The sequence below is a fragment of the Ictalurus punctatus genome, chromosome 1, assembly GCF_001660625.3.
Source record: "Ictalurus punctatus breed USDA103 chromosome 1, Coco_2.0, whole genome shotgun sequence".
NCBI lineage: Eukaryota > Metazoa > Chordata > Actinopteri > Siluriformes > Ictaluridae > Ictalurus > Ictalurus punctatus.
The window spans coordinates 26,793,171-26,818,954 of record NC_030416.2 but is presented as its reverse complement, the minus strand read 5'-3'; the positions used below and the strand labels follow the sequence as shown (position 1 = coordinate 26,818,954).

The following is a 25,784-nucleotide window of genomic DNA, read 5'->3' as shown; positions in this document are numbered from 1 at the left end:
GTTCCACATGGATTCCTTAAAGACAAAAAACAGCTTATGCCCAATTCTCCCCCTTTCTTCAGTGGATAATTTTACCTAGGCACTGTAGACTTGTACCTAAGATCTATTACTGTAATCATTATGATTGTAATGCTCGAACTCACTGAATCCTTTCAACAGACCTCACACTGTTTGACCTAATACTATACAATTATGGAAGAGAAATGATTAATAATCCCACTATAAGGTGTCACCCAGAAGAAACTGAGTCTGGTTCATTTTAAGGTTTCATACTTGTGTAATCGCTGGGATTTGTCACCTCTGTCTTGCTCATTATCTTTTCAAGGTACTAAACTGAATTCTTCCTTGTTGTTGCGAGGGTACCATTAAGGGTACCTTTTTATACCTTTAATATGTACGTTTCAGCTGGAAATGGTTACATTTATGGCTTTTACACCAAAAAACACCACCAGAACAATTTAAATTTATCTAAATTTATAAAACCGGGTAGTTGAGGGTTAAGGGCCATGCTCAAGGGCGCAGCAGTTGCAGCTCAGCAATGTTTGGATCTGAACTCATGACCTTCTGATCAGAATTCCACTGTCTGTATAATTATGAATATAGTATACCTTTAAAAGGTACATACAGCAATTGAACCTTAGGGATTGATTCAAAACAAATTAAAGTAAAACGTACTAAAGATGTACAGTATGCCTGAATGTACCAGCTCAGCAACATGCAAAATTACACTCTGGAACCTTTAGTTATTATTATTGCCATTTTTTCATCAAAGTGCAGGGATCTACACTCCTGGGTAAAAAAAAAAATCAAGCTTTCAATGGTCTTAAAATCAAATTATAGGTCAGAAAATTAGCAAAAATTAAACAAATGCTCTCCTGAGACCTTCTGTGTCACCATTTGCTTGTTTAGCTGCAGTGAACAGTTTGGGGGGAAAGCTAGAAACACGGAAATTCACTTACAGTAGGCTAAATAGTCTTCTTGTATGCGAAGGTAAAAGCATGATAATAATTAACATATTTGATGTAAAATTCAAACTAACTGTTCAAAATTAACATAAAGTTTAAAAAAGAAAAGAAAAAAAAGAAATCAAGGGAAAAAAAGAAAAGAAAAAGAAAAAATTGTCCACAAGGTTTATAATTAAAAGCTATCCCATTTCTAAGTTACTTTATTTGTTTGTTTAATTACTGCCTACTTCCTCACCAATAATTTGTTGTTAACATTTACATTTACATATACATTTATTTATTTAGCAGACGCTTTTTTTCCAAAGCGATTTACAAATGAGGAAATACAAGCAAGGCGATATATCAAGCGGAGAACAATACAAGTTATGCTACCATACAAGATCTTTAATTAAGTATTAGAAAAGCAAAGTGCACAGAGTAAGGTGGTTTTTTTTTAAAAGGGGTTAGTTAGGTGTTCATGGAAGATGTGGGTCTTTAGCGGTTTTTTGAAGATAGTAACAGATTCTGCGGTCCAGATTGAGATCGGAAGTGCATTCCACCACTGAGGGACAGTCAGTCTGAAGGTTCTGGAACGAGAACCTTAACTATTTTAATGTTAAGTCCATTCAAAGTTTCATATTTTTGCCATTTTAGGCTTGGCCTATTTTTTTTTATCATTATTGATTTATTTTTGCCCAGGAGTGTAAATATAAATGTACATCCAGGTTTATACATAGCTGCTTAGTGACAATGTATACTGTCAAATAAACCCAAACAAACAAACAATCATCCCTCTGATGAACCCCCAACACCTGTCCTCTTCATATCTAATAAGAGTCTCGAATTGATATTAAGTGCAAGCCTCCAGTAGAGGGCTGTGTCGGCGCATGCGCAGTGCGTGCAGGAGGAGAGCCCTGTTTTGACTGTCACAGCGTTGAAGCGCGTATACCGACTGGCGTGTGGGGTAAGGAATTAAAACCATTTCATTAAACCCCGAGTTAGTGTGCTTAAGTTTTCTAGCGAAAACGAGTGTCACACTTCAGCAGGACGTCGTATTTTAGGTATGAGAGACGATCGGATGTGAACTCGTGTGTGTGTGTGTGTGTGTGTGTGTGTGTGTGTGTGTGTGTGTGTGTGTGTTTTTCCCTATCGTATTTAAATGCGCTGAGAGATGGCTGTGCTCGCTAATCTGCCCTGCTTTCTCTCCTGTTTAAAGCGAGAGAATGTAACAAAACGAGATGCCCCCCTTCCCTCAGGCACGAGCGCACACTGACAGCCCAAATCATCCTCCCCCTTCCCCCCCGTTCTTAAACATTTTATATATTCATACACAATATCTAGACTGTTTATTATACTCTCCAGCGCGCAGCTAGCTGTGTGGCTAAATGAAACAACTATATCTTCTTTTTTTATTTTTTTTAAACTCCTCTTCTCGGAAATGTTTCATTTTCATATTGTAACACGTCGCAATTTAGTTTGCTACAGTTACAACTCTTCCTGATGTTTTCTCTTCCTCGTGCGAGAAGGCACTTCTACCTTTTTTTTTTTTTAAAGTTAGCTGTAAACACATTTTTAGGCTAGTTTTATTCGTCTTCTCTGTATTTATTTGACACATTGTTCATTTCTGGGTGTTTTCTTGCTGGGTAGAGTGTTTTAGTTGTTTTTAATAAATGATACCCTAGCGTTATTTGTTTGCGGGTTGAAACTTTAATGGCGGCGTTGTTTGTGGGCTAATAATAAACAGTTTACCAAACAGTAATGATTCAGTTCTTTAAGAGCTCTGTCGTGGCTTTAATAGAGGACTGGTTTGTTTAGAAAATGGGCTTCATGGACTACAGTGTCAGTAGTGTTTGATTGTGTACATCATGGCCTGTATGTCTGTGTGAAAGAGCTGGTTTAGTACAGAGAGATCAAATGAATGAGGGGTAGCAGATTAAAGCGAGATAATGGAGGAGAATAGGGTCTTTTTAAAAAAATTTTTATATATATATTTTTTCATAAACAATAGATATTCAGAGTAAATCTTTGCTAGTTGATTTTCTGATTCTTGTGTTTAATCCCCCCCCCATAAGTATGTATGAATTTGCATACTTTTAAATTGAATAAAACCATGAATCAGTTTTTTTGTTTTGTAATTGATATTATTTGCATTCATCGTGAGGACATTCTCAAGGGAAGGACCTTTTATTGTGTAATCAGGAAAAGCGTGTGCAGTTGTGTACAATTTAAAAAGGGGGGGAAGGATTTCATTTTTATATCCTTTTTTTTTTTTTTTTTTTTTTTTTTTTCTTCCCAGTAGAAAATCCAACAGTTTAAGATTTTAGGGGAAATCCTCTGTAGTATCCCCTTTTAAATATGGTTAGTCATGAAATGTTCTTTACTAACCCAGTTTAAAGGGATGTTTATAGAGGATTTCCCCCAAATGTAGGTTTTCTAGAAAAAGGCAGTTTTGTTTTGGAATATAGAAAGGGGAAAAAAAAAACCCAGAGGTTTTAAAAATAGTGTTTCCAATCTACATAAGTTTTTAAAAGCACATTGTAGTGACGCACAGCTTGAGGTGTAGATCATTAACAGCAAAGTATGATGTGATTGTGTTGTGTGGGCGGAGCTTAAGCGTTCTTTCAAAATGGCTAAGTTTCAGGTAATGTGGCGGTCACGTGTGAACAAAAACTAAGCAGTTTTAATTTTTTATTTATTTTTTTAATTTCTCTTGCTTCAGTTTAAGTCAAACTATGAATATAATGATTGGCATGAGCAAAATAGATGTTTGTGCTTGTAAAGTCTTGCTTGAATTGGCGCAGACACTGTTTTTCTATTGAACAGAGTAGGATAGACGGTCGATCATTTCTGATGCACCTGTTGATGTGACTTTCTTGGGCAGAGCGTTTCTAAAGTTTTTCCGAAGAATTTGTAAAGTTTTATTTTTGATTGAAAGTACAGATATGATAGTTTTAGAAATCAAGAAAACTCATTTAAACAAGCAAAGTAATGATTGATAGGATTTCTGCTTCATGGCAGTGTGTTGATCCTGTTTGTGATCATTTGGCTCTTGGCTGTTTGTTCAGTTTTCCTGCGTAGCATCATTCCCTGAACACAACTGTGACTTGATGTTTTATTTTTGGAGTTTCCCCTCAGTATGACTTTGCTGGATTTTGTACAAGTGTAGACTGGTCGGTTATGTAGAACACCATAATGCCATATGATTTGGGCTGATGTTTGTTTTCACTTTGGTGTCGGGAAGTTGCGAGTTGTTTCCAGCTCTGTGGCTGCCCCTTTAGTACTTCCTGTTTAACGCCTTAGTTCAAGTTGAAGGTAAATGTGAATTTATTCCTTAGCATGAGTTTGTTTGTTTGTTTACTTGCCTTTTGTTATTAGCTATTAATTTGGCCTTGAATAAACACCTTGAAGTATAACTTGTGATATTGGGCTTAATTTGCTTTTCTCTACCAAAATATTATTGGAAAGCTGCATTCAGTTTTTTTTTGTGTATGTGTGTGTATATATAAAATTTGTGTGAAAAGGAGGAGGCAAGATTTATTTATTTATTTTTTTTTTTTTTAAAAAGACTTAGATTTGCGAAGCAAAAGCTTTTCATCTAGAATTGAAGTTTAAAAACGTGACTGTGCATGTGAGGTGTTTTTTTTTTCAGAAACTTCTCTTTTCATTTGCAAGACATTACATGTTGAAACGACAAATTGGGCCACATCGATCATGATTTTTGGATAAATTACTCGTGTGCGCTGTGTTATGATACTTTGCAACGTTGAAGAAAGCTTAAATTCCAATCCAATGTCATTTCCTTGAAAAGCCTGTTTCCTGATTATACAGTATAATGTCAGTTTGTGTTTTGATGATGCTCTGGCAATTTCCTTTAAAACTCCACTAACTAATATGGAAACGCAATAAACCACATAGTATTTTTAAACTAGTTTTCTCATTCAGAACCAAAAATCTCCTTCCCAATCAATTTTTACTAACGGTGCATGGTGTTTTCTTAAACATTAAAGAAATTATATTCCAACAAACATTTCTGCAAAAGTCCTTCTTAGAGTGAAATAAGGGGGTGGGGTGGTGGTGTTTTGTTTTGTTTTGTTTTTGTTTTTAATTGATGACCTGCTTACATCATCTTTTAAAAGTGGTGACCCATATCCCATATCTGCACTTGCACTATACGCTTTGTGAAACAACCCAAGGAAAACTTCACGGGAAGCTTTGGCCAAAAAAGAAGTAAAATCGGCGCAATTTACAATGGATGCAAACGAAAATATAATACAAGCTAACGTGACGTCACGTGCATACCCTTTATCTTAATGTTGTAACGATATTCCGTCTCAGCAGCACTTCTCCTTGAATATACATCTTTCTATATTTGATTACAATTTAACTCTCAGGAAGAGAGGAAGACTATATTAGGTATTTGTACATGCTCATTTTGAGCTCATTCATATGAAGATGCATTATGAAAACTAGCTTTAAAAAAAAAAAAAAAATCAAGCATGCAATTTCCTTGTAATAAGAGAGGTGTTCACTAGATGCAGGTTATTACGATAAACAGTAATACCGTCTTGGGCATTGAAACTGTTTTGGATCGTGCGTTACAGTTCCCCGGTGTACATGAACATTTTGATGAACGTGTCAGACTGATGATGATTGATGGAGACTGGACTGTTTTGTATTAATTTTTAGTAAAGGTGCAGTCAAGTATGTCGCACATTATGTAGCTAAAAAAAAAAAAAAAAAAAAAGAGTAACTTCCACACGTGCAGGAACACAGCAGTGGACCATTGTTTCTGTGCAGGTCCTTGAAATGTCCTTGAGATTAAAACTGAACTATCTAGTTCTGAAATTAATTCAAAGCTTTATTGTATAATTAACCTGTGCCCCCCCTGCCTGATTCGTATTGAGGTCAGGAATAAATTTAATTTCTTACAGACTTAATACAAAACAAGATTAGGATCTTGTCACTTGTTTGCTTGTTGCTTGCTTTTTGTATTAATGTCATTTTTAGGGGAATGACATACATTTACGTAACACACCTCTGCCATTTTGCTGCATTTATTTCTGTGTATTTCCTGCAGTGTATTTATATATAATTTAGAGTGTTTGGTTTTTGTCAGCTCCTGCTGTTTCATTGAGTGTGACGGAGAGATTCCGGATCAGATTTGTTAGCATAATAGATAATAAAAGGATCAAGACTGACCTTTTTCATGTCCATTGTTTTAGGCTTCAATTGGCGGAAGGCCCATTGTGGGGAAAAGGTATTTTAAAAGTAAAAATATCAACAGTGAATAAAGTTCCTGCTTTGAATTAGTCTCTTAGCAATTGAGATGTGAGTTTGGAAACGGGGTGTGTTCATTTCCTTTGAGGATTCTCTTTTTTTAAATGAATATAATATTGTTAAACTTTGCCAATGTGCTTGTTGACAAATTATCTAGATATTTTCGGGATAACTATTTACACACAGGTCAGGAAGGCAAGGAAGATTTTGTCTTTGACTTTAAAAATTTAAATCCCCTAAAACGTTCTTTGGTTTGTCGCTTAACGTTCTGTGTAGAACCCTCCAGCAAATGTTTTCTATTTTCAAACAGATCCCAAGAAGAACCCTTTTTTTTTTTTTTTAAACAAGCCAGAACCCTTTTAGAAAGCTTGAACCATCTAAATGAATGAGTACATGTCCTTTACCTCATGTTTCTTGAGAAAAGACTTTTTTAAAAATAAATAATACCACTGTAATCACCCCTCCTTTTTATTAGTTTATCCATACCTTCCTGGTGGTAGCTATTTAATCAGCATGTTTTGGGAACTCTGGGAAACAGCATGTACTGTTACCTTTTGGCCCGATTGAACATTGTGTCCGTATTAAGGACATTTGGTTCTTCGGACATCTTATTTGTGGTGTGTTGCTAGTTGCTGGTATTCAGGGTGTGGTGTCTGCTGTGTTTTTGTCCACTGTGCGTCTGTTGTTTTTCTTCTCGTCATCGTGAGTAATATGCTGAAAAGTCATCCCTGTTATTTCATGACTGTGTAGTAAATGGCGCTGTAGTCTATAAACGTTCTCAGATGTTCGAGGCTCAAAATATGATCCTGAATTGAACCATCAGCCTAAATGTGAAACTTTATTAGTCATTTATACATGTGAGATTCTAACCATACAGTGGTTATATATTCTTCTCTCTAGTGCTGTGATCAAGTTGGCATGTTGTCAGCTGCCTCGCTCGGTCTCTGTGCCTTGCTCGTCTCTGTTTCTCTTGTGGATTTTCTTTTGGGTTTTATTTAAGGCACTACAGTCTTTTCATATTTTTTGAGACCTTTTTTTCAGCTCTGTAAATTTGAAACTGTAGTAATAAAAATATATAAAAACGCAAGATAATTTTCAAACTCCAAAACAATCTTTATTTCATTGTTTTTGGCTACTTGTGACCACCTTTTTGAAAAAGGCTTTAAGCTCTGACCATTTCACAATTACATCATGCCCTGTCTCTCTATATATCTGTATCTCTATATACGTCTGTATCTATCTGTGTATATCTCTCACTATCTGTATATCTAGCTATGATCGATCTATTTGTCTCTCTATATCTGTCTCTGTCCATACCTATACGATTTATTGTAAACCTCAAACCACACATTGAAATATGCATTTTTAATTCTAACATACAAACACTATGCTTGTAGTTTTGTATGCAAATGTACACATTTAATTAGACAAAGCCTCGTTTATATAAATAAATGTATAATTAAAAAAAAAAACTTCCAGTATAATATACTTGAAGGAATATCACCAATCAACTGTTGAAGATTTATGGTTTGTTGTTTTTTATTGATTTTATTTATTTATTTATTTATTTATTTATTATAATCCTTTTTTTAAATAACCGCAGTCCCCTGTATTATTTTGCCTTAATCTCTTGTAGACGTTTAAAACATTTGCTCCTCGTTGTGTTCACCATGCTCTATGTTGGCTGTACACAACTACTACTTATTTTCCTCCCATCATCCATCCTGGTTTATGGCTGATGCAATTTATGGACATTTCTGTTCAATCAGTGCTGCACTGAAGCACAGTGTATGAGGTGCTCCCCTTTGGTACTTGGCGCTTATTCTCTCAGGACTTCATTTAGATTGGAAATAATAAACCTTGGTATATATCCATTATACAGAAAACAAAACTGACCGTTTGAATGGCTGTTTTAGGATTTCAGTCATTTAAGCCTGTAATATGTCGAATGTTTCTTTTCGCATTCTTTCCAGCGTTAAAGTTGGTTAGGATCCTTAACAGACGTGCATGCACATGCCACATGGGTCAGTAATTTGACTGAGAAATCTTTCATCTTGTTTTAATTTAGGATTTGCCAACATCTTTTGACTAGCAAAAATCATTCCCTACCTGTGGTGACTATTCCTTTGCTCCAATGCCACACCGATTCACGAGTCTACTTCTGTGTCTTCCATTTCTAACCAAGGCTTAATAAAGAAGCCAATAAACTCTTAAACGGTCTGGTGTTTTATTTTCCTCCACTACTCAAACGAGTGTTTAACAATCATTCTGTAACATGATCAACATCTAAATGCGTGTGAAAAATTCCCCTAATGGCGCTTTTTTTTTTTATAGGGTGCTTGAACTACCAGTTAAAGATAAAGGCAGTGTTTATCTCTTGCTAAGCTGCCTGTGTGTTAAAACCTCAGAACCTGATGTGTGCGATATTCGTAGGAACTTGAGCCACATGCCAATTAAGTGGGTCAGATTTAAGCTTTCCAATTATCTGTTTGACAAACGATCAGAGTATCTGCTTTGGAAAAGAATACAGCATGTTCAGCATGGTCTTCAAATCAGACCCTGTCTAAAGTTTTGTTTTTCGTCTCAGTGCTACTCCTTCTGTAGTTAGCTGAATTTAAATGAACGAGCTCATTAAATGATGGCTTATACACTGGAGGATGTTGACATCGGGTTTTACATGGGGCTTGAGAATGTTTTAGCATCCCCCAATCAGATCCTTCAGCATCTATACAGTGCTAAAATATTTTCTAAGTCTAGTTCTGAGTGTAGTTGTTGTAAGGATGTCTTGCTAGCATTAACAGTGATGCTCCTGTTCACAATCCCTTCAGGATTTTGCATTCGCAGAAATGAATTTCAAGCAAACTCTCTGATATTCGGAGGAGTTTGCAATTTTTTCAAAATCATCGCAGATTTGGGCCAACACGCGTCATGCGACGTCATCCCAACACACATTCGGCCAAAGCGCTCTTCGAGTCACGTGTGCCAAACTTGAGTACGGCTAAAAGGTCTCATTTACCAACAAACATCACTGTGAAAGGCCGTGCAGAACAGTTTCGCCAATTCAAGTAGTTTTACGCAAAAAACCCCCCACAAACTCAAGTGTTGAAAAAAGCCGCAGCAAAATCGAGCGTCTTTGGCAGCAACAATCACAAACTTCAAAAAATCCTGTACTGTACAGACCGTGTTCAGGATGCTGATATGTGATGGACTTCCCCTGATGTCACCAGTTCTATTTTCTTTCTTTTTTTTTTTTTTTTTTTTTTTTTTTTAAATAGACCAGCTGAATGTTGGTGCTAGAACTGAACCGGTTCTTTCTGCCATTCGAGAGCCCATATTTGAGTTCGAAAAGTGTTATGGTTTGAAGCTCTGTGCCAAAACGAGAACCGGCATAGATCTCTTATTCACACTTGAACAGTTTCAGAAAATACAGTACTGGGCAAAGGCTTTAGACACGTGCCAAGAAATGCTGTAGAGCAAAGATGCCTTCAAAATAATTCAGTTAAATGTTTCTACATTTAAAAAAAAAAAAAAAAAAAAAAAGTGTCAATACTTGGTGTGACCAAAAAAAATAAGCATCTTGCAGAACCAGACATGGTTCTTCTGGAGACTTTGATGGTCGCACTTGCTTCTTATTTTTGCATCAAAATCGTGGGTGGGTGGTGGTGGTGGTGGTGGTGTGGGTTTTGTTTTTTGTTTTTTTTGTTTTTTGGTTCTAGTAAGTGTCTCTTACATAATATGCTGCTTTCTTTACTGACAGCCAAACATTTTTCCTGTAAAATTTAATTTTGTGCTATAGAACTAATGTTTGGGAATCTAAATTTTTTGTACTGACTCGACAATGTTGAAAATGTATGTACTAAAAAATAGGGTGTTGAGAACTTTTGCACAGTACTGTATATCTATAAGCACTAACTACATGAGAGAATTTATTCAGAAACTTGCTTACAGTTTTTAGCATTTATTCATTGAATTTCGACACCTCTGTAGCCAAGTATGTCTTGGAAAAATATCACTTTTAAAAATTAGCATTTGATATTTTTCTTGTAAAACAACAATGGTTCTTAAATAAAATTTCAAAGCAAATTAGCGTGTGTGTGTGTGTGTGTGTGTGTGTGTGTGTGTGTGTGTGTGTGTGTGTGTGTGTGTGTGTGTGTGTGTGTAACACTTATTGCATGTTGAGGAGCAGTACACAGTGAATGTGACTGTTTTGGGTGTTTTTGTTTGTTTGTTTTTTTTTTTTTTTTTTTTTTTTTTTTTTTTTTTTTTAAATAGCCATGTTCTTCCTCTTTCACAATGTGTCTTTGTCTCTGCCTCATCGTCTCTCTCACTTATGATCCAAGTCGTATGTAATCGCTACTGTGTGTCCATGTTTATTCTAGTCCAGACACATTAATAGAAAATATTCCACATTCACACACCCATTCATACACTGCGGACACTTTGGACATGCCAATCAGCCTACCATGCATGTCTTTGGACTGGGGAGGAAACCGGAATACCCGGAGGAAACCCCCACAGCACAGGGAGAACATGCAAACACCACACACAGGGCCACGGTGGGAATCGAACCCCTGACCCTGGAGGTGTCTAACTACTGAGCCACCTTGTGCCCTAGAAAATATTCACTCTTCCTCTTTTTTTTTTTTTTTTTTTTTTTTGTAAATGTTTACTTTCAGTCAGTGGCAAAAAGGAAGATTAAACAAATGATGTAAAATACATTTTTACAAACATGTCCAGACTTATGAATTTTTGAAGCACATAATCCAATTTATTTATTTATTTATTTATTTATTTATTTTTAACACCAGATCTCAGGAAACATTAGCCTTATTTATTTATTTATTTATTTTACATATCATAAAGCTGTGTTTCCATAACAATGACGGAGATTCTTTAGACTTAACCGTATGACTTGTTCAGTGTAACATGTCTTTTGATGTAACATTTCATAACACATTATCATAACACATTATCACTGCTTTATTGCATGATCTCTGCAAATGCCAGTCAACCCACAGAGCCTTGATATCAGCTGACTTAAAAAAAAAAATAATTTTATCATCTAACTGATCTCAGTTGTCCTGGTGCTTATACTTGTACGTGAAGAAATTCAGTATGTTGGTGTTGTAACTGAATGTCTTTTGTGTGCTATGTTCACTGACTCCTTATGATCAGCGATACCCAGGGGAAAGTACACTCAGGGTTTGGATGTCTTTTTTTTTTGTAACTGCATTAATTGAGTGCTGTAGGTCTAATGATCCACCTCACTCCTCCGATAGATACTGACTCGGTGCAGCAGCAAGCAAATTACTGCCAGTTGCCTGTTAAACTAAACGGTCAGGTTGAAGGATGTCCCTATAGGATTGATCTGAAAGCCCCAGTGTTTGGAACAATTTAAGAGAACATGGTTTCTTTTGCTTTAATGGCAGATTTTGGAGCGATTCTGCATCAGGACGTAGAATGTGATTGGAATGGGAGTCGGAGCGCCGATTCCCTGATAGGGTGGATTAGGTGAGTGCAAACACCAACCGGTGAGTCATTTAAGGGTGGTGTTGATTTTGGAACAGTGCCATACCTGATGTGGCTATTACTGAACATTAAAGACAAAATGAGGTTTCTTTTATTTATTTTTTATGACTGAATCTGATTTATATGCAGCTAAAAGGGTTTTATTTTTTTTTTGTTTTTGTTTTTTTACACTCATTGTTTCATTATGCAAATCCCTTTTTAATACTAAGCTGTAATACAGGTCTTGCAAGCGAATGATTACCTTTTGTGTGCATGATTTGTTTGTGAGCAGAAAATTAATTCAGTTATGAACATCCACTATAGACTGTGTAGGTGTGACTTTAACTCCAGCCCAAATTATTGAATGTAACTTTTCAAGAAACGAACAATATACAATGAGGGAAGAACAACACTCTGAAACTGAAAACGGTGAACTCTGTGGCAAAAAATGAAGCCTGGTCTTCAAACAAAACGGCGTTCTTTAACAGTTGTTTTCTAAGATTTCCTTTTCACTAATCATGGTTTATGAATGCGCTTCAACAGTGCTCGTTTACATCCCCCGTTCTGACACAAATCTCACATGTGGGCGGGCTTAACAGCGATTTACTCTCATTGGCTAGTGAGATTTGGATCGACAGCTCCCTGGCCAGGAAGTAGAGACTTCAGTGGTGCGAAGTTTGAAGAACGTTCTGGATCTCTCTATAGTTATAGTGTTTTGTTTTCTGTCAGAAATTACTTACTTACCTAATCAGTATATTAGTCTAATTTGAGGTTTGGGTAGTCTCATCAGATAAATTTTTATTTATTTATTTTGAGCGATTTAGCTCTCAGAAGTGTCAGACCGTCATTATCAGTGTCATCCTCCTCTTCAGCTGGATTCTCAAACTGTCGTTCCAAATCTCACTAGCCAATGAGAGTTAATCGCTGTTAAGCCCCACCCGCACGTGAGATTTGTGCTAGAATGGCGAATGTGAATGTTGAAAGTTTACACGAACTGTGGCAGCGCATTCATAGACCACGATTAGTGAAAAGGAAGCTTAGAAAACTGTTAGTGCAGTTTATTTGAAGACCTTGTTAATTTTTCGCCATGGAGTTCACGTATCAGTTTCAGAGTGTGTTTCTTCTTTCCCATTGTGTATTTTTGTTCGTTTCTTGAAAAGTTACATTCAATACTTTTTAGCATTGATTTAATTCCATACACCTGTCTATCTAATCATTGCCTTAAGAAGTTCTTGATCAACTAATACAAGTATGTTGGTTTTGGTTTGAGGTGAAGCCTGCAGGAAGGTAGCTCTCATGGAAGAGGGTTGGTGACCACTGTCTTAAGGTGTACAAGAATGAAAACTAGCATTTTTGTATTGTGAGCATCCTCCGAACACATGCATACATGATGATGACGGAGGTAGTGTGAGCTACCTGAGTAGCTGAGTAATCCAAATTCAGGACGCCTTATGGATTCCCCGAATCACTTCAAAGCTCTTCTGGTTTTAATACAAATCTGTGACAATACACAGTGGTATGTAATATACCTTTCCAGCACTTTTATTCACGATGCCTAATCTGACTACAAACTATAAATAAAATGATAAACTATATACTTGAGCATTTATTGTTCAAACCTATACATTTTCTGTCTTGGTAAGACTATGGCAAGAGTGCTTATTAAGAGCAGAAATATGAATCATCCGGCACACTGCTAGTGAGGGTTTTTTATTTTGTTTTTGTTCAGAACACCCCCCCCCCCCCCCCCCCCCCCCCGGCTGTTCTTTTATTTACTGGTATTGTTTGCATGTCATTCCAGAGTCTATCATTCTCTAATGATGCAGGGAGAGGACCGAAAGAAAAGGAAACCGAATTTGAATCCTAGAAGTGTGTCTGAGGAATACTGTCTCAGAGTGAGTACAGACTAACAACCCGCCCTTCACCTGAGCCATGCGCAGTGTTTTGCTCTGATATTCAAAGTATCACCAAAATATTATAATATTATTTATTTATTTATTTTTATTTTTTGTAGGAACGTCCGAAAGAAGACACGACAAGGATGAAAAATAAACTGTCCACTTCAGTTGGTAAAACATCTCTCATGTAATCCAACCTTAGAAGCTTATTGTTTACAGCTAATTTATTATTATTATTATTATTATTATTATTATTATTATTATTATTTTTATGAGCTCTTTAGGGAAGGTGTTAGTGTTCCACTCGGTTTGAACCTGTAACTGTACCACATTTTATGCAGTGTGATTTTTATATTTACGACTGTGTGTGCAGTTAACAGTAAGAAAAGGCCCTGGTCATGGGATCAGTACTTGGATGAGGAAAGAGCCATCGCAGCCCCCCCGAGACTCTTTACTGAGGTAAGAATTAATCCTGCATTTATTGTTTAAATTCAAACTGCTTATATCAGAGTCCTCTATACGGTTATCCTGACACTGCTGATTTAAGTCTAAATAAGCGCTTTTTGCTTCAGGTTTTGCGCAGGACTAAAAATAACAGCAGTCAGCAGTGGGAGCTGTGAGCTGCTTATATTGTGTGAATATTTATACGGTGTGCATTTTCTCTCTTTTCAGCTTTATCATGGACGACAGCTAGAACTAACCTTTAAATATAATGTGGTTGTACTGTTTGCGGACATTTTTGTTTTCCTATTAATAACAAGGCAGGGTACTTTTTAATAGGCCAGTCATTCAGAGATTGGCATTAAGCCACATAATTCACACTTCAGGGAATGTATTGTGACAACTATAATACAAACAGACACAGGCCACAGAGTTACTAACAATATATCTGGCAGATATATTGTGTGTGTGTGTGTGTGTGTGTTTTTTTTTATATATATATATATATATATATATATAAATAAAATAAAAATTAATATATGGGCGGCTGTAGCTCAGGTGGTAGAGCGGGTTGTCCACTAATCGTAGGGTTTTTGGTTCGATTCCTGGCCCACATGACTCCACATAAAGAAGTGTCCTTGGGCAAGACACTGAACCCCAAGTTGCTCCCAATGGCAAGTTAGCGCCTTGCATCGCAGCTCTGCTACCGTGTGTGTGAATGAGACACAGTGTAAAGCGCTTCGGATAAAAGCGCTATATTCGTGCATACCACTTATTTGAGTTTCTGATATTGGAATAACAAAAGCTGGTCGTTGTGAAAACATGGAAGGTGTATTAATGATAAAGCTTTTCATTGTGTTCAAAGCTGATGTTACATTTTTCTTGAATTTCACCCTCTTTGGTAGAAAAATGCTTTTGCAAGTTTCTTGTGGTAGATTTCCGAACATTGTACTGTTTCCTTACTGTGAAGCTTCTTATTCTCAAAAAGAAGAAGCCTTTTGTCACATAGATTACACCAGAATATATATTTTTCACGTATCCCAGCTTGTTCGGAAGTTGGGGTCAGAGAGCAGGGTGAGCCATGATACAGTGCCCTCGGAGCAGAGAGGTTTAAGGGCCATGATCAAGTGCCCAGCAATGATAGTTTGACGGTGTTCGGGCTTGAACTCCTAACCTTCTGATCAGTAATCCAGAGCCTTAACCATTGAGCCACAGTGTGCCTAAATTCTAATGACACCAGTGATGTTCTGACAAACAGTTCAGTACAGTTGTATGGAATTTGAGACACAATCCATGTACTCTGAGAATATAAATAACCTGCTACTATTGGTATTATGAACTTATGCAAAACTTTACTGACCACGTCAGTGTGTGTATTTATTATATAAAAGAGCAAAACCTCTTACTTTCAGCAAGTACTAGTTCGTTATTTACTGTACATGGTTCTGTACCCATGTACCTGTTAATCACTGATGCCCTGCTGTGTAATATATATATTAATGACCTGCCATGTTGTGAATATAGGGGTTTTCCCCAAGGCTGCACATGTGGTTGTAACCTATCCCACTAATTCTAGCTACAGTTCACCCCATTAATACCGGCACCCGTGGTAAATTTTGAGCAAATAAGGCTGTGAAAAATTGTCCTTATTGTTTAACCTTTTGATCTTTTAGTTAAAAAAAAAATCACAAAAATACTCTGCTCTCATGGATATCAAACAATTACAAATAATACACAGGCTTATTAAAATCTTTGTTAAAGATGTGTGGCACAATAATTGGCACCCCTATTTCATATATGAGAAATATATTTGTGGTATATTCCCATTGATTATTTAAAAATTTTTAGTACACCCGGAAATTGTTCAACCATGACTTCCTGTTTCACAGGGGTATAAATATGAGGTGTAACAGGCCAAATTCCCTTAGTCACTCATAACAATAGGTTAGACCAAGGAATATAGCTGTGATGTGTGGCAAAAGGTTGTTGAGCATCACAAAATGGGAAGTGGCTCTAAAGAAAATAGCACAAGCATTGAAAATGCCAATTTCCCCATCAGGGCAATAATTATGAAGTCCCAGTCAACTGGAAATGTTATGAATCAACCTGGAATTGGATGTGTGTCTATATTGTCTCAACACACTGTGAAGGGGATGGTTCAAGTGGCCACAAAATCTCCCAGGATCACAGCTGGAGAATTGCAGAAGTTAGTTGTGTCTTGGGGTCAGAAAATCTCCGAAACTACAATCCGAAGTCACCTACATCACCACAAGTTGTTTGGAAGGGTTTCAAGAAAAAAGCCTGTATTCTCATCCAAAAACAAACTCGAGCGTCTTCAGTTTGCCAGACACTTCTGGAACTTCAAATGGGATCGGGTTCAAGGGTCATGAATCTGAAATACAACTTTTTGGCAATAAACACTAGAGGTGGTTTTGACACACACAGAGATGTAGCCATATGGAAAATTTACTTTATTTTTATTAACAATCAAAAATATTTAATAATAAAACAAGAAAATACTAAATCTGCCATCACCTGAGGCATTTGTATGTTTATGGCTGTGTAAAGATAGACCGGCCCGTCCTCCATTTTTACAGCACCATTTCGTTTGTCATAATTTAATAACTGATTTTCACCAAATGTTCTCAATGTTATTCTTGGTCCGTGACCTAGTGACCTAGCATGTGCATGTGTTTTTGATAGATACCAAAGCACTTCTGCAAGTCACTCTGGATAAAGGTGTCTACTAAATGGTATAAATGTATTTTTATTTTTTAATTTTTTAAAGCTATTTAAACTTAACCATATAATCTTTATGCAAATGTTGTGATTTGAAGTCGACCAAGTCAAGGTTTGCGTTAGTCCTCTTGTGTGCAAATTTACACATGCTCAGGAGCACAGGTAGGAGTACAGATGTTTTATAACAAATTTACAGGATTTTCATGAAAACAAACTTTCTTGTGTGAACGCTCATATGAATAATTCACAAATATATCAGATTGTATCCAGCTTGATAAATGAGGCCTGTTATTAGATAACTAACAAACCCCCCCCTATATAATTAATATAATTATTATTTATAATAATTATAAATAATTATTATAATTATATATTATAATATTATATATTATAATATATAATATATAATATATATCTATCTCTATTTTTTTTTTTTTATTTATTTTTTTTTTTAAATAATAATAATTCGACTCTGCTCTAACTACCTCCGGACAGCTTAATCATTTGCTACTTAACATGCATCAGAACACATGCAGGTCTGTCATAGTGTAAGAGCAACTTATAATAAGCCACATAACCAAGTTTGTTATTTGTGGCAGAGATCGATGAAGCAGTCTGGCTTCTGTTATGTTTATTCCAAAATAGCCAGACTAGTGCCTGTGCAAGAGCATCTGCTGCATACACAGTTCAGAACCAACAAAGGCACTGGGTTATCAGAACTGTAACTCTGGCCGATTTTATCTGCAAATATGAATGGGGCTCAATGTTTGTGCTCATTTCTGCCATATTGCTGAAACTTAGCCCTGGAATAGGGTTACTTTTGAAGTAGAAGTGCTGGTTCTCAGTTGAACTCTCTGGTTAACTTGAAGCTGGACAAACTGGCACATGTAGTGTACATGTGAGTCCCACTGGGCCCAATTTTAAAAAGACAAACTTGGAACCATTCCCTGCTGTTAAGGCTTTCTTTTTGTGTGAAGTATTCTGTTGTTCTAAGGGAAGTAGCCAAAAAGTTCAGCATAAGTACTTCCACTCTTGTTCCTGTATGTGGAGCATAATTATAGATTTTCCTGACAGGCAGTGGGGAACTGTGTGCTGACTAAAGCATCTAACCGAATTGGACCTGTTTACTTCAGGCATCTTTTTGTTCTGTTTACTCGTTGAGCATCTTTTTGTGTTGAGCTCTTATTACAGCTGTGTAATAGTTCGTCTAATGATTGTGTTGGAGTGTTTGTGCCTCCAGCAGTGTCTTTATGGGAGTGAGCTTTCTGCAGGTCAGGTGCTCAGTGAGTAAGTGGTGTGGGGTGTGCGCTTCACACTGAAATGTTTTCCTGAGCTGCACACACCAGCTGCTACAAAGCTGGGACTTGTAGAATTCTAAGCCTAAAGGCAGCATTTGTGTAAGGGAACATATTGATGAGAAAAGCTGTTAACAGATCTATAACGCTGGTCTAAATGTGAGTCTGAGGAAGATATTATGTTGCTCTGTGAAATAAATGTTGCTTCCATCACCATTTGGTTCTGTCTAGATGAGCAGATGTTTTTGTTTTGTTTTTCACTCGAAGTATTGTTTATTGATTTGTTCATTTAGTCAATTTGGAAGATTCATTTAGATGCAGCAGTGTTTGCTCACTTCATTCCACTGCAGATCATCAGTAAACAAATGTTTTGATTCCAATAGAAAAGAAATCGTATTTGTAGTTCATGTTGGAAAAAAATCAGTTGGATGTGCTGTTTGGAGTTGAACAATATTTAATTCTTTCTTTCTTTCTTTCTTTATTTTTTCAATTATCCAAGTTATTGTTCAGGGTAAAAATGTTTTACCCATACATGTGGTGTTTCGTTTTGTTTTGTTTTGCCCCCCCCCCCCCCCCCCGTAAGTTTATTATTTAAAACCATTCAAAGTACATTTGTTCAAATCCATTTTTTTTCGAAGTGCTCATTCTGATATTTTTGCTGTAGCACAATCAGGGAACGAATGTTCCACCTCTTTATTGTATAATTAATTACCACATACAAGAATTTTTACATTTCTGCTCTGTCAAAATAAGTGTACAGCTGTTGACTTCCATTATAAGTTTCATATAGCCCATTTATGAACACTTACTACTGTCTTATTACCCTTAAGAGTAATGACTTATTATCTCACTAATCAGAAGAGGATAGGTTCTCCTTTTGAGTTCGGTTCCTCTCAAGGATTCATGTCGTTATTTCAGGGCGTTTCTCCTAGCCACTTTCACCTCTGACGTGCTCATTAGGAATCTACAACCAGATTTCTGCGCTACACAGAGAAACCTGGATAGAAGTGAATTTTTCAGTTCTTTTCTCACAAAACGGAAAGGTGCCAGAATTATTGTTTGTAGTAATCAGACTCGTTATATATGTGGTAGATCGTAAATCATGTAATCGTATGCCAGTCGTATAGCACGAGGGCAGAAATTGTTTGAGATCTACATCTGGATGACTTCAGAAGTCTGTTGCTACCCTAGCCTCATGGAGCACGCCTATAGCATCCGTCACGCTCGTCATCACAGCCACGTTCTCCGTGAAGGGATTTGACAAGACATCTGTTCTCCTTTAGAAATGCGAGCAAGTAGCCATAGCAACCTGAGCGATGGGACGCTCCTTCTCAGTAATCACGAACAGCGAAACGATCGAGGTGAAAGGAATGCCTGGTAATGCTAGTTATTTCCTGCATATTTCCAATTAGATCAGATGGGTCTAACGCACGGGTGCACTTACTGACTGAATTCTGTCAGATTCTACAAATTTTTCACCTTTCCTCTACCCTCTCGGTTTGTCAACAGGAACCACCATAGAACCACCTCTGAGCAGATATTTTTGTGTAGTAGATCATTGGTTGGAAAATGTACAACCATCAGCAGGGCTGTGGTCATAATCCAAGCAGTGTTGAAAGGCTGGAAAATTATTAAACCCAAAATTTGCATTTTTGCAAATTTTCCAAAAAGATGAGCTACAATTTCTAATTACACCTGCTAGTTAGGTGTAATACGTGTATACCATTCTGAAGTCACAGAGCTTTTTAAAAAAATATATTTATTTATTTGTATTTTTTGTCGTTTTTTTTTTTCTTTTTTTTTTTTCTCTTTTTCTCTTGCAGTGCCAGTCATTTCCTTGCAGCAAGAATGGCTTTAAAATAGGAATGAGGCTAGAGGGAATCGACCCCTTGCATCCTTCCATGTTCTGTGTGCTCTCCGTGGCTGAGGTTTGTACACTGCCAAAGGACAGTTCTAAAAGCACCTTTTATAAATAAATAACCAATTGTCACTTCTGTCCTCTAGGTGATTGGCTACCGTCTGCGTCTGCACATTGACGGTTACTCAGAGTGCTATGACTTTTGGGTTAATGCTGATTCCCCTGATATCCGGCCAGCAGGATGGTGTGAATCCGCAGGTCGCAAACTACACCCTCCAAAAGGTATGCGGGGTTCACAAGCTGTGATCTCTGGTGAACATATCAGCCATGTTTCCACTTGGCAGATGGCAAGCTGTCAGCAGTCCACCTGTGCCACTTGGATTTAAAGGATGGCGATTCATTTAGACAGTCTGTTTTTTATAAAAGACGTGCAATATAAAGAGAGATAAATGGTGCTTGGGTTACACCACCTACATTGTTAATTTAATTATGGATGTTAACATAGTTCAGGACTAATGAGTCACATCATATATATTAGACAATCTTCATATTTCATATTTTTGTGTGCTGAATAATGTCTATCTCCTGCCTTTCTCGCTTAACTTTTACATCACTCTTCATACTCGTTGTCTGTCTCTTTGTCTCTCAGGTTATAAGATGAATGAGTTTAACTGGGAAAAATACTTGGACTCTTGCAATGCTCAGGCTGCACCAAAGAATCTGTTCAAATCCCAAACCAGTGTAAGTGCACTGCCTTGCGCGGATTCAGCCGACATCTCGCATACAGACAGCAGAAGGAGAAAGTGTCTGTTAGCAGTGAACAGTGCCTCTTACAGGCTGAAAGAACCTGTTATTTTGTATTCCAGAAAGAAACGGCTGCAATGGAAATACCAAGGTTTTATTTGTATTGGTAACCATTGACGCTCAATGATGCTGGTATTAAATGGTTAATATCTGTGTGGTCAGAATTGGTTCAACATCAGTTAGTTATTAAGAACTGGGGGGGTCAGCTGTGAAACTCTTAGTGGGCATTTTGATTAATTACAAATAACTGAAATGCCTTGTACAAGGTGTACAATAATGTAATGATCTGTGTGCTGAAGAAAGTTATTTTTAAAAAATCCATTTTAAATGTCTAGCTTTGTTTTTTTTTACATTAGTCATAAGGTTGGCCCTCTAAATAAGATGAACATCTTTTTAACAGACTAACACCACCTCGAAATTTGAAGTGGGCATGAAACTGGAGGCAGTGGACAGGAAGAACCCCTGCCTGGTGTGTGTGGCCTCTGTGGCCGACATCGTAGACAACCGCTTCCTGGTTCATTTTGACAACTGGGATGACACATACGATTACTGGTAAGAGACGCTGATTGAAGAAACTCATGGTGAAAATGACAAAAGTCTATAGTGTACTGACTGTTCAAACAAACAAAAAAAAAAAACAGACCTAAAAATGAAGGATTTGTCCTTGGTTATTATTAAGCCTTGGGCTTAAATGTATAATGAAGGCACAGGGTTGTGAGGTATGTAAGTGTGGTGTAATTTAATTCTGGAGGCATGTCATGGCTCATATTCTGCATTTATATATGAACTGTATCTGACTTGCTTTTGAATCACTGAAGGAAAGCATGATGAGTGCAGGAATTTATTCAAAATATTTAATGTGTTTTGAGTGAAGTGTACTGATTAGATAAGTGAATGTAATAACTTCATTTTTGTTTTTGTTTTTTTTGTTTTTTTTTAAGAGCTAAGTGAGATAATATAATATTTATGGGTATAATATTTATTTGATGAAGATTGATTGAAATTGACTAAGGTCAGCTTGAGCAGTGAGAATCGGTTATTCGCATGTTAGTTTTCTGTAATTTAACATGGCTGCCTGAATTGGGTAATGAAATGCATGTTAGGAGGAAGTGTATAAAGGGTTAGTATATTATTTGATGTGTTGAAAGAGGAGAAGTGTTCTCTCCTCTCCTTTGTTATACTACTTGCTTCCAGCAGGAGAAGCTCTGAGCCTTCTCAAATCGAGGCAAACATCTCATGACGCACTGCAGAACACACACATGCACAGAGCAGAGACCGTTCATACTCTCCATAGTCCACTTTATTTCCTCTTGCAGGATTCTGCATAATTTCATTCCTTGCTTTTAGACTTGTCATGTTGGAGCTGCAAGCATCCAGCAATAAACTGGTGTTCTGTCAGTAAAGCTTAAAAATGTACTAACATACATGTCTGAAAAGAACAGAATTTTCTTACAGCATCAATGTTGTAATTAGATGAGTGAAATGAAGCATGGGGACTTTACTTTTTGGGTTGCGTTTGCTCAGGTGTGATGCCAGTAGCCCCCATATCCACCCTGTGGGCTGGTGCCAGGACCATGGACGACCTCTCACAGCACCTCAGGGTAGGTACCAAGCCATACCTGTGTCCTAGGCTTTCTTTTGTCTGTCTTGCTCTCTAAATTCTGTTTGGGGGGGGTCTATATTGGCAAGACAACTCCTCATCCATGTCTGTATATGAAATATGAAATGTAAACGATTCAAGGAACTATCCATCTATAGTAGAGAGATGTCCTCAGTTTGCCCGCTCGCTTTAGTGAGCTTGCTCTTGTGGCTTTAGTTAGTAATTTGGTTAGTTCCATTTTTGTCATAATTTCATTTTCTTTTGGAAGACAAATTAATTTGGTTTAATTTCATGAGTGTGTAATTAGTCCTTCCATTTTTTTTTGTCCTTTATTTTAAGTAGAGTAATTCCGTTAATCAGTCCATACAGGATTTCAGAATTTTTCTTTGTGATTGTCGCAGACTGAGACGCTTGATTTTTGCTGTGTCTTTTTTCAAACTTTGTGATGCAAATGGCAGAGATTATAGTGCTGTGTGTGGGGTGGGGTGTTTTTTGTTTTTTTTAAATGAGACCTTTTAGCTGTACTTGTTCAACAGCCGTACATCGAAGAGGGCTTTGGTTGAATGTGCCCAATGGCCCAAATCCGCGGTAACTTTGAAAAATTGCAAGCTCCTGGAGGGACTGAATAATCACTAAACTACATAATAGCTTTCTCACCTAAGAAAAACTAGTACTGCCTTAATCAATAGTACACACCTTTTTAATAGATTTTAAATATATTGCCAAAGTTTGAGGGAATCATGAAATTTTCATTAAAATGCCCACTTTTAGTGTGGCGGTGGTGTTGTCTGTCCGTAGTTTGGCTTGATGAGCCAGAGGGGTTATACTCTTAATTCAAAAAAAGCCCACCTTTTTGATAAGTGTTTGATGGGACGAAAAGAGTATAAGTCATGTCCTAAATTATTGGTCAGATTGAAGTTGTTTTATTGAATATATTTTGTTTATTTATTTTGATATTAATATAAAATATGTATACGTGCAGTCAAACTCTTAACAGTCAACATTACTTCTTGATTTTGTTTAAAATTTTTAGATAATTTTAGAAAATGTAATGCATCCCATCAGAAGCTTATAGTTCAGATTTATACACTACATATGACTGTCAGCCAGTTGTTCTGATACAAGACTTTAATAGAAATGTATATAATATTCATTGTGTCTGTCTGTGTGTGTCCCTCCCTGTCAACCCTCATTCTTTTCTTCTGGTCTGCTGAGTTGTGCTAAGCTAAAGCTGCTCCCAAATTTTCACCCAAACTGCAGCTGTCATCATCTTTCCACAAATAGCACAGGCTACAGCATTAATCCTCCAGCACATTCATTATATATCGAGCCATGCACCGGCGACGTGTTGGGGGTGAAACCTGCTCTGCCTCGGTTATCTTTTACTTTTAGTTTAGCTTTATCGTATGTCAGACTGCTGTGTGAGCACAGGACCATGTAATTGAGCAATGGAGACCTTTTTGGAGAGAGTCACACAGCTGTCACAGAGACAGATGGAGCAGTCTATACTGTAAACCTGGCTCATGGTGATAGCAGCTAGCACAGTCATTCCTATCCTGAGAAGCAGGCTCAGCTTGGGGTTAAACCCGGATGAATGCAAACAGGATCATATCTTCACACTTGACCTGCACAATCTGAGACGGATATGGACCGTGTAAGCGGTACACGACTCTGATTGAGCTCTCCTTCGCTAGCTTCAATTCACTTGTTCACTAGGCAACAAAACAAAGGGTGTATGCAGTCGGCACTGTGTGCTTATGAAAAATAATGAATTCTGTTCCAGTTCGTGCTTTAATTTAATAGTTACTGGTATTCTGTCATTCATGGAATGGGGCTAGACATTTAATCGTTTGGAATGTTTTTATTTATTTAATTTTTATTAATTAAAAGTTCCCTTTTTGGAGAAATACTTGACTCTTTTTGGTTGTGAAGCAAGCTGAAGGTTTTAAACAATGGGGGTAGAGTTAATATTGACAATCTTCGAAAACTGTTCTAAAAGCAGAAGTGCGGATAAATGTTATGGTATTCTCGCAGGCATGGTAATAATACTAACAGTGTGGTAAGAGCAGTGAAATGCTGAGCATGTGGCAGTCAGTAAAGCCCATTTTTCACCAGTCACAGTACAAGGATCAAGCAGTGGCTGCAGCACATACACTGCCATGAGTGTGGCTTTTTACACCAGATATGTGTACATGCACTTGCTTGACATGCACGTAAAAGATTTGTTCACAGTATTATGCTATATTGTGCGGTTTATGTTCATTATCTAAACTGTATGTAGTTACATTTCAGCCCTTAGTCGTGTTGCAGCACTGTGTTCTCGCCTCATTTAATATTCGATAAAACCTAATGAAGTACTACGGAGTTGCAGCTTTTTATTTATTTTTTGATATATAAATGATTGCATCCTTGCAGATATTTTTAATTGATTTATTTTGATGTTTCAGAATTCTACACTACGTATGGGTCCATACAATTATATTTAACACCTTTATTGCCCTAAAGTACTATTTCTTTCGCTTTATTATGATTTTTAGTTTAGTAAATCACTTGTATATTTACATAAATCTGTCTTTCGGATGAGATGTTAAACCGAGGTCCTGACTCTCTGCGGTCGTTAAAAATCCCAGGACACTTATCGTAAAAGAGTAGGGGTATAACCCCGGTGTCCTGGTGAAATACCTCCATTAGCCCTTCTCTGTCATGGCCCCCTAATAATCTCCATCTCTGAATTGGCTACATCACTTTCCTCTCCACTTATTGCTGGTGCGTGGTGTGGTTCTGGCGTGCTATGGCTGCTGTCGCATCATCCGGCTGTTACACGCTAGTGATGGTTGAGGAGACCAGCCACCCCCAACACTATGTAAAGTGCTTTTGAGTATCTAGGAAAAAAGCGCTATATAAATGTAAGTTTTATTATTATTATTATTATTATTATTATTATTATTATTATAATAATAATAACTTAAGTTTTTCACGCTATTTGCCAGTATATAATATATAAACTGGTAATAAGTGTGTATGTAGCTTTTTATATATTAACATTAACCAGATAGGAAATATACTACTCTACAAATACATTTTTCTGCTTTTTTTTTTATATAAAAATCAAATTACACACACTTTTGTCGACTCATCTTCATTTAAATCTTTCAATGGTGTACTGACTGCGCGGCAAAAAAATACAAATTGGACTCGACTCTGAAACTCCTGCTTCACTGTTGCTCACTTCCAGTGTAAAATTTTAGCAGTGCAGAGATTACAGAGCTTACAAACTGCAGTTTTGTCCTCATTCCACACAAGAGATATCTTTTAAACATAGCACGAAATCAATGTGTTTTCTCGCCCTCTTTTGATTGACAGGAGATAATCAGCCCCGATCATCGGATGCACGTTGGTGCCTCTCTATTATTTATAGGA

General features: G+C 37.0%; 1 protein-coding gene across 3 annotated transcripts in view; it reads left to right on the top strand.

Moving 5' to 3' along the window:
* The first annotated feature begins 1,810 nt into the window (after window positions 1-1,810).
* Window positions 1,811-25,784, top strand: part of LOC108271260 (L3MBTL histone methyl-lysine binding protein 4) — a 72,691-nt gene continuing 48,717 nt past the window's right edge. For 2 of the 3 annotated variants that reach the window (XM_017478711.3, XM_053683455.1), the window contains exons 1-10: window positions 1,811-1,908; window positions 11,651-11,732; window positions 13,531-13,624; window positions 13,744-13,798; window positions 14,001-14,086; window positions 19,926-20,030; window positions 20,107-20,242; window positions 20,610-20,701; window positions 21,165-21,316; window positions 22,289-22,365. In XM_017478711.3, the coding sequence (XP_017334200.1) occupies window positions 13,547-13,624; window positions 13,744-13,798; window positions 14,001-14,086; window positions 19,926-20,030; window positions 20,107-20,242; window positions 20,610-20,701; window positions 21,165-21,316; window positions 22,289-22,365 (781 nt within the window). In that variant the 5' untranslated portion in view covers window positions 1,811-1,908; window positions 11,651-11,732; window positions 13,531-13,546. The remainder of the gene's footprint in view (window positions 1,909-11,650; window positions 11,733-13,530; window positions 13,625-13,743; window positions 13,799-14,000; window positions 14,087-19,925; window positions 20,031-20,106; window positions 20,243-20,609; window positions 20,702-21,164; window positions 21,317-22,288; window positions 22,366-25,784) is intronic. The other variant, XM_017478721.3, reaches the window with a different exon arrangement.